Raw genomic sequence first — 18,098 nt, forward strand, 5'->3', positions numbered from 1 at the left:
GGAGTGCAAGGTGAGCTGAAATAGGGTTTTTCAGCATTGTTTGTGTTGTTCTTGTAGTGTTCAAGAACTGCTGTGTTTGTAAGTAATTGGTACTGTTTTTAGTGGATTCCACCTTGGGGTAAGGTGAGACTGGACGTAGCTCTGTATGAGTGAACCAGTATAAAAACTTGTGTGCCTTTTCTTCTCATCCCTGCACTCATTTCTGGTTTTGCTTAATTCTGTCAAGAACTAAATCTGTTCTTTTGAAATTGAATCTGTTAATTCTGGGTTTAAATAAGAACAGTTCTTCCTGATTTGTTAAAGCTTTCTAATCTCAAACAAGGCAGTTGTATATGATGTTTTAATTGATTTGAAAAACAAATTGTCTATTCATTAAAACCTGAGAAAGATTCATTATCATTAAAACCTTGTGTTGAATGAAGTTGATTGATTTCTTGGCATAGCTGTATTCTTCATACTCATAAAATCAAATTAATCTGATTCTGTTATAGCTCTCTGCTGATTACAATTTTAATTTGAACAAAGTCAAATTGTGCTAGACTGCTCTGAAGAATCAATCTGTTTCATGTAAAAACAATCTGTTCTTTTTGTCTCTGGTATACTGAAAATTGTGTGTTCTTGCTAAAATTTTATAAGCTCAATTCACCCCTCCCCTCTTGAACTTAGACAGTAATAGACCCAACAATTGGTATCAAGAGCTAGGGCTTGTATTTTGCTCAAGTGTGTGCATGATGTCTGAGTTTAAAATGCCTTTTGCTGAAGGTGCGTCTATTAATAGACCTCCCATGTTTGGTGGTGTTAACTATGCTTTCTGGAAAATCAGGATGAAGATCTTTATGGAGTCTATTGATATGGGAATCTGGGATGCAGTGGTCAGTGGACCTTTTATACCTATGCAGGTTGTCAAAGATGAAACAATAAAGAAGCCTTGGTCTAAATGGAGTGAAATCGAGAAGAAGAAGGCCCAATATGACTCCTTAACCAAGAATATTATCACCTCTGCACTGAACATTGATGAGTTCTTTAGAGTCTCTCAATGTAACTCAGCCAAAGAGATGTGGGATGTACTAGAGGTGACTCATGAAGGAACTGATGATGTGAAACGGGCAAGGAAGCACTCACTGATTCAGGAGTACGAGCTGTTCAAAATGCAATCTGAAGAAAATATTGCAGATGTGCAGAAACGATTTACACACATTGTAAATCACCTCACTGGCCTTGGTAAATCTTTGACAAGGAAGAGCTCAACATAAAGGTACTAAAATGCCTTGATAGGAGCTGGCAGCCTAAGGTAACAGCAATCTCAGAATCCAAAGATTTATCCAAGATGTCCACTGCTGCACTTTTTGGAAAGCTGATAAAGCATGAAATAGAGCTGAAAAGATTGAAAGAACAAGAAACTGTGGAGAAGAAGGCCAAAGGAATTGCTCTGAAAACTACCATGGAACATGATACAAGTGAGGAAGAAGTTGATCCTGAACATGATGAGACCGTGAGTCTGCTCACCAGAAAATTCAGCAGGTTTCTTAGAAAGAAAAACCGTGACAGAACTCAGCAAAGAAAGAGGTATTCCAAACAACCTAATGATTCAAATTCTTCCAATTACACGTGCTTTGGATGTGGTAAACCAGGTCATATAAAAGCTGATTGTCTAAACAATCAAAATAAAGAAAAATCAGCAAGCAAGAGGAGTGACAAAGGCAAAGGTAGAAGAGCATACATCTCATGGGAAGAAAATGATGTATCCTTATCTAGTAATTCCTCAACTGAAAGTGAAGAAGCAAATCTGTGCTTCATGGTGAATGATGAAGGATCCAACTCTGACTCAGTAAGTAATTTCTCCACTGATTCTGAAAACTATGACCAGTTGTTAATAGCGTTTAAGGAAACACATGATGAAGCAAACAGGTTGGCTATAATGTGCAACAGAGTGAATAGAGTAAATAGGGTACTTGAACCTAAGGTCAAAACTCTTGAAGAAGAACTGCACAAAGCTAAAACTGAATTGATTAGCCTTGAATTGACATGTTTGCATGCATCAATTAAAACTTGTGATAATTGTAAGAAGCTGGAAAAACAGGTTGAATATTTGTTAAAAACACTTTCAAATTTCACTAAAGGAAGAGAAAATCTTGAAACCTTATTAGGTTCACAAAATGTTGTTTTCAATAAAAATGGTCTAGGATATAATCCTGGAATGAAAGGTAATGTGAAAAAGCTGTCCAGTTTCTTTGTTCCTTCCAAAATAGGTTTTTCCTCTTTTAGTTATTCTAAAACAATGCATACTGCAACATGTTTTTATTGTATGAAGTCTGGTCATGTGTCTAGAACATGTAAAGCTAGGAGGTATCTTGTTCCTAAAGGATTGACCAAATGGCTTCCTAAAGAAAGGTGTTAATCATGCTGGACCCTAGACTAAAGGGGTACCATATGTGCTGAATCTGTTTTGTTGCAGAAAAACATCAGGAGGAATCAGTGGTACCTTGACAGTGGCTGCTCAAAGCACATGACTGGTGATGTGACTCAGTTCATAAATCTGAAACTCAAAGCTGAAGGGCATGTCACATATGGAGATAACAATAGAGGAAAAATTCTTGGAAGAGGAGATGTTGGTACTAAAGACTCAACCACTATTGAGAATGTATTGTATGTTGAAGGGCTAAAACATAGTCTTCTAAGCATCAGCCAGTTGTGTGACAAGGGATACAAGGTTAATTTCGAAGCCAACACTTGTACAATTTCAAATGAAATTTCTGGTAAGGTGTTGTTCACTGGAAAAAGGGTAAATAACATCTATCTCTTAGATATTATAAAGAGTTGTTCTGAAAACGAGTGTTTGTTGTCTAAAAATGATGAGTCATGGCTGTGGCATAGGAGGTTAGCTCATATTCACACAAATCACTTGAATAAGCTAAGGTCTAAGGAACTTGTTTCTGGTTTACCAAACATAAAGTTTCAAAATAACAGATTGTGTGATGCTTGTGTAAAGGGAAAACAGATTAGAACTTCCTTTAAATCAAAAGATATGGTTTCTTCAAATAAAGCTTTGGATGTTTTGCATATGGATTTGTTTGGACCATCTAGGACTGCTAGCTTAGCTGGAAATTACTATGCTTTGGTGATTGTTGATGACTTTTCAAGATATACATGGACTTTGTTTCTTGCTTCTAAAAATGATGCATATAAAGCCTTTAAGAAACTAGCTAAGGTTCTGCATAATGAAAATGGAAATAGGATAAAACAGATTCGTAGTGATCATGGGGGAGAATTTCAAAATGCAAAGTTTGATAAATATTGTGAAAAACATGGGGTCATACATAGTTATTCTGCTCCTAGAACACCCCAACAAAATGGTGTTGTTGAAAGAAAGAATAGATCACTAGAAGAGTTAGCTAGGACTATGCTAAATGAATCTGGTTTACCTAAATATTTTTGGGCTGATGCTGTATATACTGCTTCTTATGTGCTTAACAGAACATTGATTAGACCAATTCTTAAGAAAACTCCCTATGAATTGTATAAAGGTAGGAAACCTAGCATTAGTCATCTTAGGGTGTTTGGCTGCAAATGCTTTGTTTTAAATAATGGTAAAGATAATCTGGGAAAATTTGATCCTAAATCAGATGAAGGAATACATATTGGATATGCTATAAATGGTCATGCTTATAGAGTATATAACAAAAGATTGCTTGCAGTTGAAGAATCTATACATGTTGTATTTGATGAAACAGATTTTTCTGTGCCCAAATCTGTTCTGGATGAACCTGGTATGGATGATTTAAGAACCATTATGCAACAGAATCAATCTAGTGAGCTTGATGCTACTAATCCAAATTCTGTCAAAGAATCTACTGTGAATGCAGGACTGCCTAAAGAATGGAAGACTCCAAGGGATCTCACTCTTGACAATGTAATTGGTAAAATTGAGAAAGGAGTCTCAACAAGGAATTCACTCAACAATTTCTGCAGAACAGTGGCTTTTGTGTCACAGATTGAGCCTAAAAGCCTGGAAGAAGCACTGCAAGACATCAATTGGATAACAGCAATGCAGGAAGAGCTGAACCAGTTTGAATACAATGAAGTGTGGACTTTGGTTCCAAGAAAGCATGAGATGAACATCATAGGAACCAAGTGGGTGTACAGGAACAAGATGGATGAACATGGAGCTATCACTAGAAATAAAGCAAGGCTGGTTGCTAAAGGGTATAACCAAGAAGAAGGTATTGATTTTGGTGAAACCTATGCACCAGTAGCACGTCTTGAAGCTATCAGACTACTTCTAGCATTTTCCAGCATACAAGGTTTCAAGCTGTTTCAAATGGATGTCAAGAGTGCATTTCTAAATGGCTACATCAATGAAGAGGTGTTTGTATCTCAACCTCCAGGGTTTGAAGATCACAAAAATCCAGAACATGTGTACATGCTTAAGAAGGCCTTATATGGATTGAAGCAAGCACCTAGGCAATGGTATGAAAGGTTAAGCGAATTTCTGCTCTCTCAAGGATATAGCCGTGGCAATTCTGATAAAACCCTCTTTATAAAGAAGAAAAGAGAAGATATCATACTTGTGCTAGTCTATGTAGATGATATTATCTTTGGATCCACAAATGAAGAGATGTGTGAAGACTTTGTGAAAACCATGAAAAATGAGTTTGAGATGTCAATGTTAGGAGAAATGAATTTCTTCCTTGGACTACAAGTTAAGCAACTCAAGGATGGTATTTTCGTAAGTCAAGAAAAATACTGCAAGGAGCTGCTTAAGAGGTTTGATATGGATCAATGCAAAGCAATCAACACTCCTATTTCAACAAGCTGTCAGCTGGATCAAGATTTGGCAGGAAAATCAGTGGATCAAACTAAGTACAGGGGTTTGATTGGTTCTTTACTATACTTAACTGCTAGCAGGCCTGATATTATGTTTGATGTGTGCTTATGTGCTAGATATCAATCTGATCCAAAGGAATCACACTACAATGCAGCAAAGAGAATTCTGAAATATTTGCAAGGATCTAAGGATGTTGGATTGTGGTATCCTAACTAGGTATCTTTAAATTTGACTGGTTTTTCAGATTCTGATTTTGCAGGCTGCAAAGTTGATAGGAAGAGCACAAGTGGGACTTGTCACATGCTTGGATCAAGTCTAATCTCTTGGCATTGCAAGAAGCAAGCTTGTGTTGCTCTCTCCACAGCAGAGGCAGAATACATAGCTGCTGGAAGTTGTTGTGCTCAAACCTTATGGCTAAGGCAGCAGCTAAGTGATTTTGGAATTTTGTTAAACAAGATACCTATAAATTGTGATAATACTAGTGCCATAAATCTGTCTAAGAATCCTGTCATGCATTCTATAACTAAACATATTGAAATTAGACACCATTTTTTAAGAGAACATATAGCTAATGGAACATGTGATATACAATTCATTGGTACTGAATTTCAACTAGCTGATCTATTCACTAAACCACTGGCTAAAGACAGGTTTTACTTTCTTCTAAATGAATTGGGTATTATTAGCTTAAATTTTCCTCTGCAGTGAAAATTTCAATCTGTTGTTTTATGTTTTAACATGTTTTGTTCCCTGTTTCAGAAATCACAGCTGTGACTAGGAAAGAGAAAGATTTACTTTTCTCTCTCTCACTTTATTGTTGACTGCTTTTACGGTTATTGACCAGCAGGTCTATGCCAATTAATGTGTGGGTATCCTAACTAATTGGATTTTATGTAGATGCAACAGATTTGATGTGCCAAAATCAGGTTCCAAGATATTCTTACGTGAATCCACACCTGAACCTGCTGCACCATTGGAATAAAATCTGTAGCATATCTGAGAGATTTGATTTTTCTTCAAAATTCATAATTTCCAAAATCTGATCAAATTGCCCTTCGTTAAAATCTGTGATTTTCAAATTTGATTTAATGATTCTATATAAACCTAGCACAATTCAGCTTGTATCTCACACCTTCTCATTTGTGCTATAAGCTGTCCAGGTTCACACTTGCTTCACCACAGGTTTCGTTTCTGTTCTGAGTGATAATCTGTGCTGTTTTTTTTTTCTTCTAGAATTATATGTTAATAAACTGGTGCAGGGAAAAACAGATTGAGCATGGCATCCTCATCACACAGAAGGAAGAAATCCAAGGAGCAATCCAGCAGCAACCAAGGCATTTTGGAGAAATGGTTTGCTGGAAATTTTGAAGCAATGACAAGGTACATCCATGAGACAAGCAGGAAGCAAGTCAATGCACCCAAAGTGCTGGAATTTTCTTGGCTGAGAGAAGAAAATCTGACTGAAGCAAAAACCTTGCTCAAGCATCAAAAGCTGAAGAACTTTCTAGAGATGACTGGAAATGTATATCCAGATTTGGTGAAAGTTTTCTACAGCAACTTGGTTCAAGATGGCAAAAATCTGGTCTCCCATGTGAAAGGTGTGAAGCTGAAGATTACAAGGGAAATATGGAGCAATGTGGGAGGAATCAAATATTCTGGAATGAAGGTAAGCAAAGGGAACACTGCTGGAATCCAGGGATTCAACAAGATGCAGTTTTACAGAAGTTGTGTGAGGAATCCTGCTGAACCAGTGGCTAGATTTCATGCTGGAAATCTCACAATCATTCCAAGACTCCTTGCCTACATCATTGCTTGGCAGCTTACTCCAAGAGGAAGTAATCATGCAACTATCCATGAAGAGGACTTGATTTTGCTGTACTGCATCATGAATCAACTCAAGGTAAATTGGGTGAGTACTATGGTAGAGCATATGCTCAAATCCACAAGGTTACCAGACTATCGCTTTCCATATGCAATTTTTGTGTCAAAGCTAATTGATTACTTTGAAGTTGACACTACAAATGAAAGAAATGACACAATTAAGGCAGCAAGTGAGATAAACAACTCCACTCTCCTCAAGATGGGCTTTCAAAAGGAAGATGACAGCTGGATATTCAGAAGGAATGCTGGAAACAGAGCTGAAAATGAAGCAGCTGATCCAGAAAATGAAGAAGAAAATGCTGATGGAATGCAGAACATGGATGCATTACCAGGGCACTTTGCTGGACATGAAGATGTTGTTGCTACAAGTCAAAATGCAATGGTTGCATATGAGGAACCTGAGTACAGAGGTGAACCTCTGTCTATGTTTGAAAGACAAGTGCTAAGCAGGCTGGACACGCTCACATATGAGCAGAAGGCACACTATGAAATGACTTACGCCAGGTTTCAACACTTGGATGATCAACTTGAAGGAGTTCAAGTGCAGCTAGCTGAGCTTTATTACAACAACAAGTGATCCTATTTCTAAGTCCTTATCTTTTATATGTTGTTGAACAATTTGGGATTAATCTTTTATGTCTTTATTCTGCATTGGTTTTTAGTTGATTTGTAATGGACCTCTATGTTGGTTTTATTTGAACTGTTATGAATGGCTATGATCTCTTTGGTATCTTGTGCTCCCATTCTGTTTGATGAATCCAAAGGGGGAGAAGAATAGTAGCCTAATACAGATTCTGCAGCTGATATTCACAGAGGTTGCTGATATGACTCAGATGTTTATCTGCAGGTACATCAATTCTAAATCTGTTTGTTATGGCTTGACATCTGTGTATTTTTTTCTGGTATATAGTACTGTACAGATTTGGTCATGATCTTGCTTCAAAGCTGTGCAAAGCAAAGGGAATTTGTCTCCATCAAACAGGGGGAGATTGTTGAAGCTGGAGGAAGCTTCTTCCCTACCAAGGCTTGATGTGTGTTTGATGAAGAAAATAGCTTGAGTGCTTTGAAGATTGTAATAGGTTTTTAGAATCGTCTGTAATTAGGCTTGTAATTGTGTAAGGTTGCCTTTTGCTGTATAATCCATCCTAGATGCCTAACCAAGTTTAGATCAAGCACATGATGTGGTTAAATGGTTTTTGAAAAGCTTTTTAAAGTGTTTTTAACAGTTTTAAATCAGTACACAAATAAATCTGTTTTGTGGAGAAAGAATCAGTTTATTTCTTCTCTGTTAAAAGGCTTTTCTAAATTCTGTTAGGGCACCACAGGTAAAGCTTAGTTAGTTAATTCAGTTAAAGCTGAGCTGGCCTGTTTGCTATATTGTAATTTGTTTCACTGAGAAAGAACAGGTTTATTCTTTGGTGAGTTGAAAGATTTTTCACAAGTTAGTTAGGGCACCAAAGGTACAACTCAGACAGTTATTTCAATTAGCTGAGTTGGCGGTTTTCACAAAATAAATCTGTTAAGTTCAAAAATGAATTTGTTGTTTTCATAACTGCTTTTCAACTGTTTTTTGAAAAGAGGTTAGAAACTGTTTTCTATATAAAGAAAAGTCTCTCTCACATGAAAAGGTGCTGAGCAATTACGTTTTTGACAGAGATCAAACAATTTCCATGTGAGAAGAAGGATTGAAAGATTTTTGAAAGGTTTTCCAAAGAGATTTTCAAGTGTGCTTGTTCTAGGAAACCTTTGATCTTGGTGAAGGTGCTGGTGCAGTTCTGCAGCAAATTGAACTACTGGTTTTGAGTTCTTGCATCTTCTTTTCAGGTGTAATCTTTCCTTTATTCTGTTTTGTAAAGGTGTAAGTGTTAGTCACTCCTTGATAGGGTTTCTTGGAGTGCAAGGTGTGCTGAAATAGGGTTTTTCAGCATTGTTTGTGTTGTTCTTGTAGTGTTCAAGAACTGCTATGTTTGTAAGTAATTGGTACTGTTTTTAGTGGATTCCACCTTGGGGTAAGGTGAGACTAGACGTAGCTCTGTATGAGTGAACCAGTATAAAAACTTGTGTACCCTTTCTTCTCATCCCTGCACTCATTTCTGGTTTTGCTTAATTCTGTCAAGAACTAAATCTGTTCTTTTGAAATTGAATCTGTTAATTCTGGGTTTAAATAAGAACTGTTCTTCCTGATTTGTTAAAGCTTTCTAATCTCAAACAAGGCAGTTGTATATGCTGTTTTAATTGATTTGAAAAACAAATTGTCTATTCATTAAAACCTGAGAAAGATTCATTATCATTAAAACCTGAGAAAGATTCATTATCATTAAAACCTTGTGTTGAATGAAGTTGATTGATTTCTTGGCATAGCTGTATTCTTCATACTCATAAAATCAAATTAATCTGATTCTGTTATAGCTCTCTGCTGATTACAATTTTAATTTTGAACAAAGTCAAATTGTGCTAGACTGCTCTGAAGAATCAATCTGTTTCATGTAAAATCAATCTGTTCTTTTTGTCTCTGGTATACTGAAAATTGTGTGTTCTTGCTAAAATTTTATAAGCTTAATTCACCCCTCCCCTCTTGAACTTAGACACTAATAGACCCAACAATATTTACTCTGAGATTTGATGAATATAAACAGCTAGAGATAATATTTTTCATGCACCCCTAAAATAAAGGGTATATATTAACAAAATATCTTTATGTTTATTAACTCATGAAGGGAGATCTACGAATGCTATAAAAGGACTTCAAGACCCTGAACAGAAGTAAGTTCAATATTGAGATATTACACCCATAATGTGTCGAGAATGACCAATGATTATGTCCTACCATAGCTCGATAGTACAAGGTAGTACAACACCAAACTTTTATACTATACAGGATCATAGAAGTGTTGGGCGACGAAGCTTATCGGCTGGAAACTCTAGACGGTAGAATCATTCCACGAACATGGAATGCAACAAGTCTCATGTTCTATTTCAGTTGGGAAATTTATTTATAATGTGTTTTCAAACATTTTAACATTTCCTTGTTTCCTTTGAGGACACTCTTTTTCCCCTAGAGAAGGTTTTTTAATGAGGTCACCTTTCAATAAATGTTTTTTTAGAAAATCTACTATCCCCATTTAGCCGAACCCTAAGGTCGGACTAACTCGGGACAGTCGTCTTCTACATATCGTTATAGTTACCCCAATTAACCGCACCATAAGGTCGGACTAACTCGGACCAGTTACAGTTACCCCGATTAATCGCAAGGTCAAACTAACTCAGACCAGTTACAGTTACCCCGATTAACCACACCGTAAGGTTGAACTAACTCAAACCAATTACATCTACCTCGATTAGCCGAACCCTAAGGTCAGACTAACTCATAATAGTTACATTACACTCCAATTGGCCGCACCCTAAGGTCGAACTGACTCGGGGATGAACACTTTGTACGCATTTTTATACTCATCGCTTAGTCGAACCTGAGTTCATAATACCCCGGTGATGTCGACATCAACATATCGTTTCAGCAGAACCATAAGGAGAGGCTGGCTCGATAAAGTGTTTGCTATGAAAATCAAGCTAACGAATGGTGCAGGTTAAGCGACGAGCGATTCGGCTGACCCTGAAGGGGGCAACCCAACAACGACCTAGTTTGTTGCTAAGAGTTATTCTCGTCGCCTTATACGCTTCATTTAATCTCATATCAACAATTCACAATCTGTTTAACTGTGCTCGCTGAGTGGAAAAAAAAAATATTTTGTAAGGTACTTTTGGCATACATTTATATGTTATAGGCAAAGCTATCAATGCCATAAAAGGACACAATTAAAGGGGAGTCACAAGCTTAAGATACATAAAACGATTAACCTCCCCAAAAATGTCCAAGTGCAAACATTAAATAAATACAAAAAGGGATGCACAAAATGATTAACAAGTTTAAACATTGAATACGTGCATAAAGGTAAAATGTTAGAGTCTAAGGGTCTTCGACAAGTTTCCCATCAACTAACAAACGTCTTGCATGGGTTCAACTCGAAGAAGTCCACCGTGGGGGTGGACAAGAGCTAACTGTTGCAAGGTGGTTTTAAACCCAACAATATATGATTGAGTCGCGTCATCTTTCAGGGTATCTACCATCTTAGAGAACTGATGTGAGTTGATTAGGAGATGAAACATCATAAGACACTTTCAAGAATTTGATCAAGATTCTCAAGCAATTCAAGAACACAACAAGAACAAGAAAACCAAATGGAAACCCATTTCTAGAACTTCAACCGATTGAAACAAGACAATGAAGCTTATGAACCGATTGAAACTTCAATAAGAACATGTAAACAATAAAGAACAACAAACAAACACAAAGAACCAAACTAAAACAGAAACTAAACAAGTTCTACCGATTGAAACATCAAGAAAACAACAAAGACATGTTTTAGAGTGTTTGATATGGAATGGGTATGGAAGAAGAAGATGAAAAGTTGAAGAAGACTTATGTGGTTGAAGACAGTGGGAGTGATCACGCCACTTGGATGGTGGAAGACTCCAAGATGAGTGGGAGTGCCGCCACTTGAGGATTCCCAAGACCCACAAGATGAGACAAAGAGAAGGAGAGCAAGTCTCACAAAGAAACCACTCAAATTCTAGAGAATAACCTCACTTTCAATTTCAATATTCAACTTGTGTTTACAAAAGCAAGGCTCCTCTTTATTTAGGCATAGAGGACCGGTCATGAAAAGGTAAAAATACATGAAGAGTCACTTGTAAATGAAAAGACAAGGCATATGAAAAGAGAAGGTAAGTGCCACCCCTTTTCAAGTCACTTCCTTATTCTAGAAAAGTGACTTTTCCTATTACTTCCCTTTTAATGTTATATCTTGAAACTATTCTAAAAATATTACAAAAGATATTAATTGGCTTGGACCTCATATTTTGAGAAGACTAATAAGAAGAACTTCAAATGCTTTGGGCTTTGTCCATTTCTCCTATTAATGAGGTCTTTATTTGCTTGTTGAGATGACCCTTCAAGTGTAGCATCCTTGGTCATCTTTATGTATTTTAGGATCACATCAAGAACTTACTATCTTTGCAACTTCTCTCCTCCCCCATTTCTTTCTCCAAGTTCTCAATCTTGCTGGGTAGATCAATCTTCTCCTTAGACAAGACAAGTCTTTCTTGAGTTTTGCTAGCCAACTCTGATGGATTATGCCTTCATGACCAAATTGATTTCTTGAATTTTTGGAGGATTTGCGGAAGCTTCAATGGAGGAAACGTGCAAGGATGGCTCTCATGGAGCTATGGATTCCTTGAAGGTGCATGATAGGTAGGGAGAGTGATTAGTTGGACCATATCACTTGAGCTAGGTGATGAAGAAGATTAAAGTGTATATCCTAGAGAGGCAAGACAAGAGAATGAGATGACTAGCAATTTTGGCAGCAATTCACTCATTCATTAATCATACAAAATGAGAGCCAAGCACCTCAATTTATAGGATAGAAAGCTGAGCATTTTGGAGCCAAAATTTTAAAATTCAAAATAAAACTCTCCAATGAGAATGTGCCATGTGGAGTCATGTTTTTCATGTTTAGCTCACACCTTCCATGCTAAATCCTCCCCACTCCTATGTGGACGTCCATGTGCTTCATGCCAAGGTGATTTTCATCCTCTAATATACCCTAGACGTTTTAGGGTTACATTGGGCTCAAAGAAGCCCAATTGTTACCTCAATTAGTCACTTTTAACCCTAACTAAACCTATTTTACTATTGGCCCAAATACAAGCCCAAAAACCTATGCTACTTGGCCCAAATATTTGGTCCAGATATTTTATGCTACTAGGCCCAATACATGGCCCATGAAACCCTAAACAACTTTATACAATTTATTTAAGCTAAAGCTTGGACCACAAATAATGTTGACTAGTCAGCAAAAACGGAGTCTTCTTGTGTTCTTCTGGCCAAAACTCTAGTTAATGTTTTGATGAGTTGGAGGTATTCTTGGATATGTTTGTACATTCCTTCACCCTAGAGTTGTCCTCTTGATTGAGCCTACAAAAATAAACAAAAGTCCAATAAAACTCATATTTGCAATTAAATCAATAAACAACCTCTAGGTATTAATTCATCCTCCTTATTATGTTGTTAGAGTTTTTTTATATTTCTTTTTTTATATATGTATATATATTTATATTTTATTTAAGGTGAATAATAGGGACGAGAAAACAAAAGTTTCTATTATGAATTAATTGCAAACATTTTATGATTAAAACAACACCTCAAACGAGAAAAGACTTAAAATCCAAATTAAAAAAAAAAAAGCAAATGCGTAATGAATTCTTTTTTTTAAATTAACTATTTTTTAAATTACATAAATAAACTTTTTTGAACTTTATTTACATAAATAGACTCTTTTACTGTTTAGATATAAGAATTTGGTTTTGAGAAACGAATTCTAATGTATATATAGAGTGATCTTTCGAACTGAAAAATATATATTAATTATTGTTCACAGAAAGACTTGAAAAAATTCAACTTCTACAAACTAAATTCTAACTTATAAACAATAAAAGAATTTATTTATATCAATAAAATTTGAAAGAGATTATTTGTGTAATTTAAAAAAAAGGTTTATTTAAAAAAATAGTGCGCAATTAACTAATGAAGAGCATCATGACACTTTTTGTTGGTGGAGCGAGAAAGCATGTCAACAAATTAACTCGCAAAAGCAAGGAACAAAAGAAAGTATAAGATAAGGTAACAATTATACACAAAACTGACACTTACTTTTATGTGCTTCTAATTACTGTTTTTAATCAAAATTAAAACTTTCTTTTAATACTTCGCCTAATAAGAATTTATACAGTTGACAGCAAAATTATTATCACTTTTATTATTATACAAGTTAACAAATTCATTACTTATTATGGTTTGTAATTCAACAACAGAATATATATTATTCACAGTTATATTATATTTTTTAAATCAATTTTTAATTAAAACAATACAAAACTCTGAAAGAACTAAATATAAGTTTTCTCCATAGTTTTTTGTGAGAAATTCGTTAGTGCTGTAAATAATATGTATATTGTTAATAGCAATAACTTTTTTGTGGCACGTTTTTTTCATTATTGATTACAATTAATTAAAAAGAATAAAATCATTAGCAGAGATCATCATTGGATAAGAAAGCCAAACGTATAAAAAATTATATTATAATTTAGTGTACTGTGGTAAAATAAATGTTAAAATTATATTAATTGTATTTTTTAGAACTACCTTATTTATAAGGAATATGTTAGATTTTACTCTCTTGCTTTCCTGTTTAAAATACCTCTTTGCCAAATAAATTAAGATTAAAAAAGTGATTAATTTAATTGATAGAAAGAGATTTATCATTTTTTTTCAAACTTATCATTATAATTAATACTCGTATCACTTGTAAACATTTTAATTACATTATCTTACTTATTACTTATTTTAATAGGATATTTTAACGAAAAACTAATTAATATAAAAATTTATTCACAGTATCCTATAAAACTAGTAAAGTAATTATTTTAAAATCATAATAATTATAAAACTTAAATATATTTCTACTCTCAGATTTTAATTTGATTCTTACTAACCTTTTTAACCTTTCCGTTTATTTTTATCCTAAGACAGTTTAAATAACATAACATTTTAAATAGTAAAATAAAATGACTTAAATAGCACTTTTAAAAAACATCCTAGATAAAAAATAAAAATAAAATTTCTTTAGAGATAAAAAAAATATTAACCAGAATGAGAATGTCAAGTTAAAGAATGCAAAGAGAAATTGGCATGGAGTGTGAGAAACTCAATATATGAAGCAAGAAGAAGCTTGAAGCATGTTTCTTAGTTTCACTTGTTTAGAGCAAACAAACATTTAGCATATTGTATTCCCTATTCTAATTGGAACCAACCCAACCACCGCACCCACCCCGCTCAACCACCACCCAACTACCCTACCGCCGTGGTCCGATGGAGGAGGAACCTCCGATCTACCGTCTCCCCCACGACACGCTCCACCAGATCTTCTCCTCCCTCCCCCTCCGCCAAATCATCCTCTGCCGCTCCCTCTCAAAGTTCTTCCTCCACCTCCTCTCCGCCCCCTCCTTCCTCCACCTCCTCTCCATCTCCCACCCTCCCCTCCACCTCCACCTTCTCGCCCTCCGCCACCGCCACACCTCTCTCACTTCTCACACCTCTCTTTCCCTCTTCGATCCCGACCATAACACGTGGCTCCATTTTCCCCTTGATTTTCTCCCTTTCCATTCACCTCTCCCCGTTGCTTCCTCCCACGGCCTCCTCTACCTCTGGGCCCAGCCCAAGCCCAAACCCAACGCCAACACATCCCAGCCCGACACCACCGCAACCAAATCCCTCATCGCATGTAACCCTCTCACACGCACCTTCCGCGTCCTCCCCCACCTTGGCTCCGCCTGGTCCCGCCATGGCGCCGTCCTCGTCGACGCCGACCACCGCGTCATGGTCCTAACCGAACTCGCCGCCCTCTACTGCCACCGCACGCCGAAGTGGCTCAAATTCTCCTCGAACCTCCCCTCCAAACCCCGCTCCCCTCTCCTCATCAACCACTCCGCTTTTGCTCTCTGCGACGTGGGTTCCCCCTGGCGCAGCCACTGGAAACTCTTCTCCTGCAACGTCGCCGCAACTCCTTCGCCTTCGTGGTCGCGCCTCGACCGCCAAGAGTGGGGGGATGTCTTCGATGTCCTCAAGCGCCCCCGCCTCGTTCGCGGCCACGGCAACCGGATCCTCATGGTCGGCGGCCTCAAGTCCTCGTTCGCTCTCAACGCGCCCTGCTCCACCATCCTTGTTCGAAGTCTCGACCTCGACAAGCTCGAGTGGGACGAGGCAGCTCGCATGCCGCTGGAGATGTTCCGCGCCTTCCGCGAATCGACAAAATTCAAAGTCTTCGGAAGTGGCGACAGGGTTTGCTTCTCCGCCAAGAGGATCGGGAAGCTCGCGCTCTGGGACCGCTGTGCCGCCGAAGGGGAGGAGTGGCGGTGGATCGATAACCTTCCTGGGAATGGCGACGGACTCTACCGCGGGTTTGTGTTTGAAGGGAGGCTCAATGCTGTGCCCTGAGGATTTAGGGTTTATGGTTGGAATCTGGTAATGCCGTGTTAATCGATATTGCTTGTGTTTATTTTTATTTATCAATGAGTAGCACGATTATGAAATGTGTTGTATTGTACCATCAGTTTCTCAATGCAAATTTTAACTGATTTGTGGAATCTTGTGTTTCTGGAGTCTTGCTATTTGTATAAATTCTCCGTTTGTATTTGTACTCTTATTTTTTGTTGTATCGGTCGTAGACATGTGTAATGTTTGGTAATGATCTTGTGAGGATTGAAAGTTGAAACACAGAATGACCCCTAGTCAATCTAGTGAACTACTTGCAAACACAAATGTATAATAAATGAATGAATGCTTCAATTGAGTGAAGAGTGGTAGACAAACAAATGCTTTTGGCCATGTTCAGATAAAAACGTTTTCAAGTAAGCATTTGTAGAAGAAAAAAAATGAGAAAGAAAGGTGAAATCTCTTCAATAAGCTAAAATCGACTTTTGCGTAAGTGTACGTAAGTTAAAATTAGCTCTGTGGAGAAGCTAAAGTCACTTAGGTTTTCACAAAAGCTGCTTCTAAGTTATGCATAAGCTATTTTTACCCTGTGGGAGAAGTCTATTTCACTTTTCTTTCTTTTTTTCCTTTATAAATATTTATGAAGAAACTTATCTTTAAAAAGACTTTAATTGAGAGAAACAAACGTGTAGGCTAGTTTCTTTGTGGTTCCTATGATATGACTATAAGGCCAATGCATTTTCCAGTGGGTTTCTGCTGGAAAATGATGGGATTGAACTCTGGTACTGATCCAGAGGTGGGTAGTGTGGAAAAGAAAAGGTTAGTTTTTGTGAGATGAAGGGTTTGTTCGGTTACTTGAACGGATTAGCACAATTTCATATAGATTTAGGGAGTCAGCAATTTATTGTTAGCTTAATGTGAATGAGTAGTTGAGCACATTTCCTTCAAGTTAATACAGATTTTATCTGTTTGTCATATTGTATTGGATTCAGAATGGCATAACCTTTTGTGTAAGTCTTCATTTGATTGATTCTTTGTCAGAATGACCAAACCATCAAATTAGAAGATCAGGCTTTCTGTCACCCTTCAGATCCATGATTCGCACTGACCATTCTGAAGTTATTTGCTATCTCTACGATGGAGCTAGTTTAGATTTCTTCTTCCTAGTTGAAAGGATGATTCTCCTTTAGCCAATTTATGGCTCACTTTTATTTTTCTTAGTTGCAAATAGAAATACAATTTCCAAAGGAAAATGATTGCCCACTGTAACAGCTCTATTATAGGACTAAATACTTGCCATGAACATTTTTTTCTTTCTAGTATTGGACACCCTCGAGTTTTCGACACTTATACACTAGAAATTTTACATGTAAGATGTTCATCTCTTGAATTTCAGCACATAAGATTTGAAGTTATATCATAAGACATTAAAGAATCTGTAGAAGTTTGGTATGGATTTATAGAAAAATGATAGGAATCAATTTGGTCTTGTGATTTTACATGTTTTTTCATGTGTAATGCAAATGAAATTATTATTGATAGATTAGCTGTTGCATTCATGTATGGAAGAAAAGATTAGAGAAGTTTATAATTTTTCCTAATTTTCTTAAGCCTGGTGTTTCTGGCTTCAAGTTTACTTCTTCAAACCTCAAATCTGAAGTTGAATACAAAGACTAAACAACATTTCTTGCAGTAGAAGTGTGATTTGGGTTTTGCCTGTGAGAATCTGGATATAAGCTGGTCTAATACGCGGAGAACTTTCAACTTTAGTTAGTCTTTCACATGTGGTCGTAATATGATATTCCTTCAATTGTATGTTGAAGTCGTAAACTGTTTCTGTTAGGCAAGGATTTTTTTCCTTCATTGTACGGACCATCCTCACGTCTGCTATCATATCTATAACATTACTTAAACATTCTCAGAAGTCATCTGAATAAATGCAAAATGTTAAATTATATCTACACCGAAGGAATTGACCTCAAATTATATATCTAAATAAATGTTTATATGTAAACAGGTAACACTATGCTTGTTATCTGGGCCTTTGACTGAAGTTATATCCAGAAAATGTTTAAGAACAGATATATCATCTTTCTCCATAAAAGTATTATAAAAAGGTCAAATTTACAACTTTGCTTCTAGTAGGATTTAGGAAGTTGGACATTGACCATTGAAGCCGGCATAGTGCGGAGAATAGGAACTTTTAGCCAGTCCTCTTCCCCAAAAGAAAGAGCTAGCCTAAGCAGCATCTAATTAGAGAGGAGTGAAGTCACCATTAGTCACCAT

General features: G+C 36.7%; 1 protein-coding gene across 1 annotated transcript; it reads left to right on the plus strand.

Moving 5' to 3' along the window:
• The first annotated feature begins 14,550 nt into the window (after nucleotides 1-14,550).
• LOC137837364 (SKP1-interacting partner 15) lies at nucleotides 14,551-17,131 on the plus strand. Its single transcript, XM_068646344.1, has 2 exons — nucleotides 14,551-15,842; nucleotides 16,854-17,131. Exon 1 carries the CDS (start codon nucleotides 14,691-14,693, stop codon nucleotides 15,813-15,815), a length of 1,125 nt encoding a protein of 374 aa, XP_068502445.1. The 5' UTR covers nucleotides 14,551-14,690; the 3' UTR covers nucleotides 15,816-15,842; nucleotides 16,854-17,131.
• The last annotated feature ends 967 nt before the right edge of the window (nucleotides 17,132-18,098 follow it).

Source organism: Phaseolus vulgaris, chromosome 4 (assembly GCF_000499845.2).
Source record: "Phaseolus vulgaris cultivar G19833 chromosome 4, P. vulgaris v2.0, whole genome shotgun sequence".
Classification (NCBI taxonomy): Eukaryota; Viridiplantae; Streptophyta; class Magnoliopsida; order Fabales; family Fabaceae; genus Phaseolus; species Phaseolus vulgaris.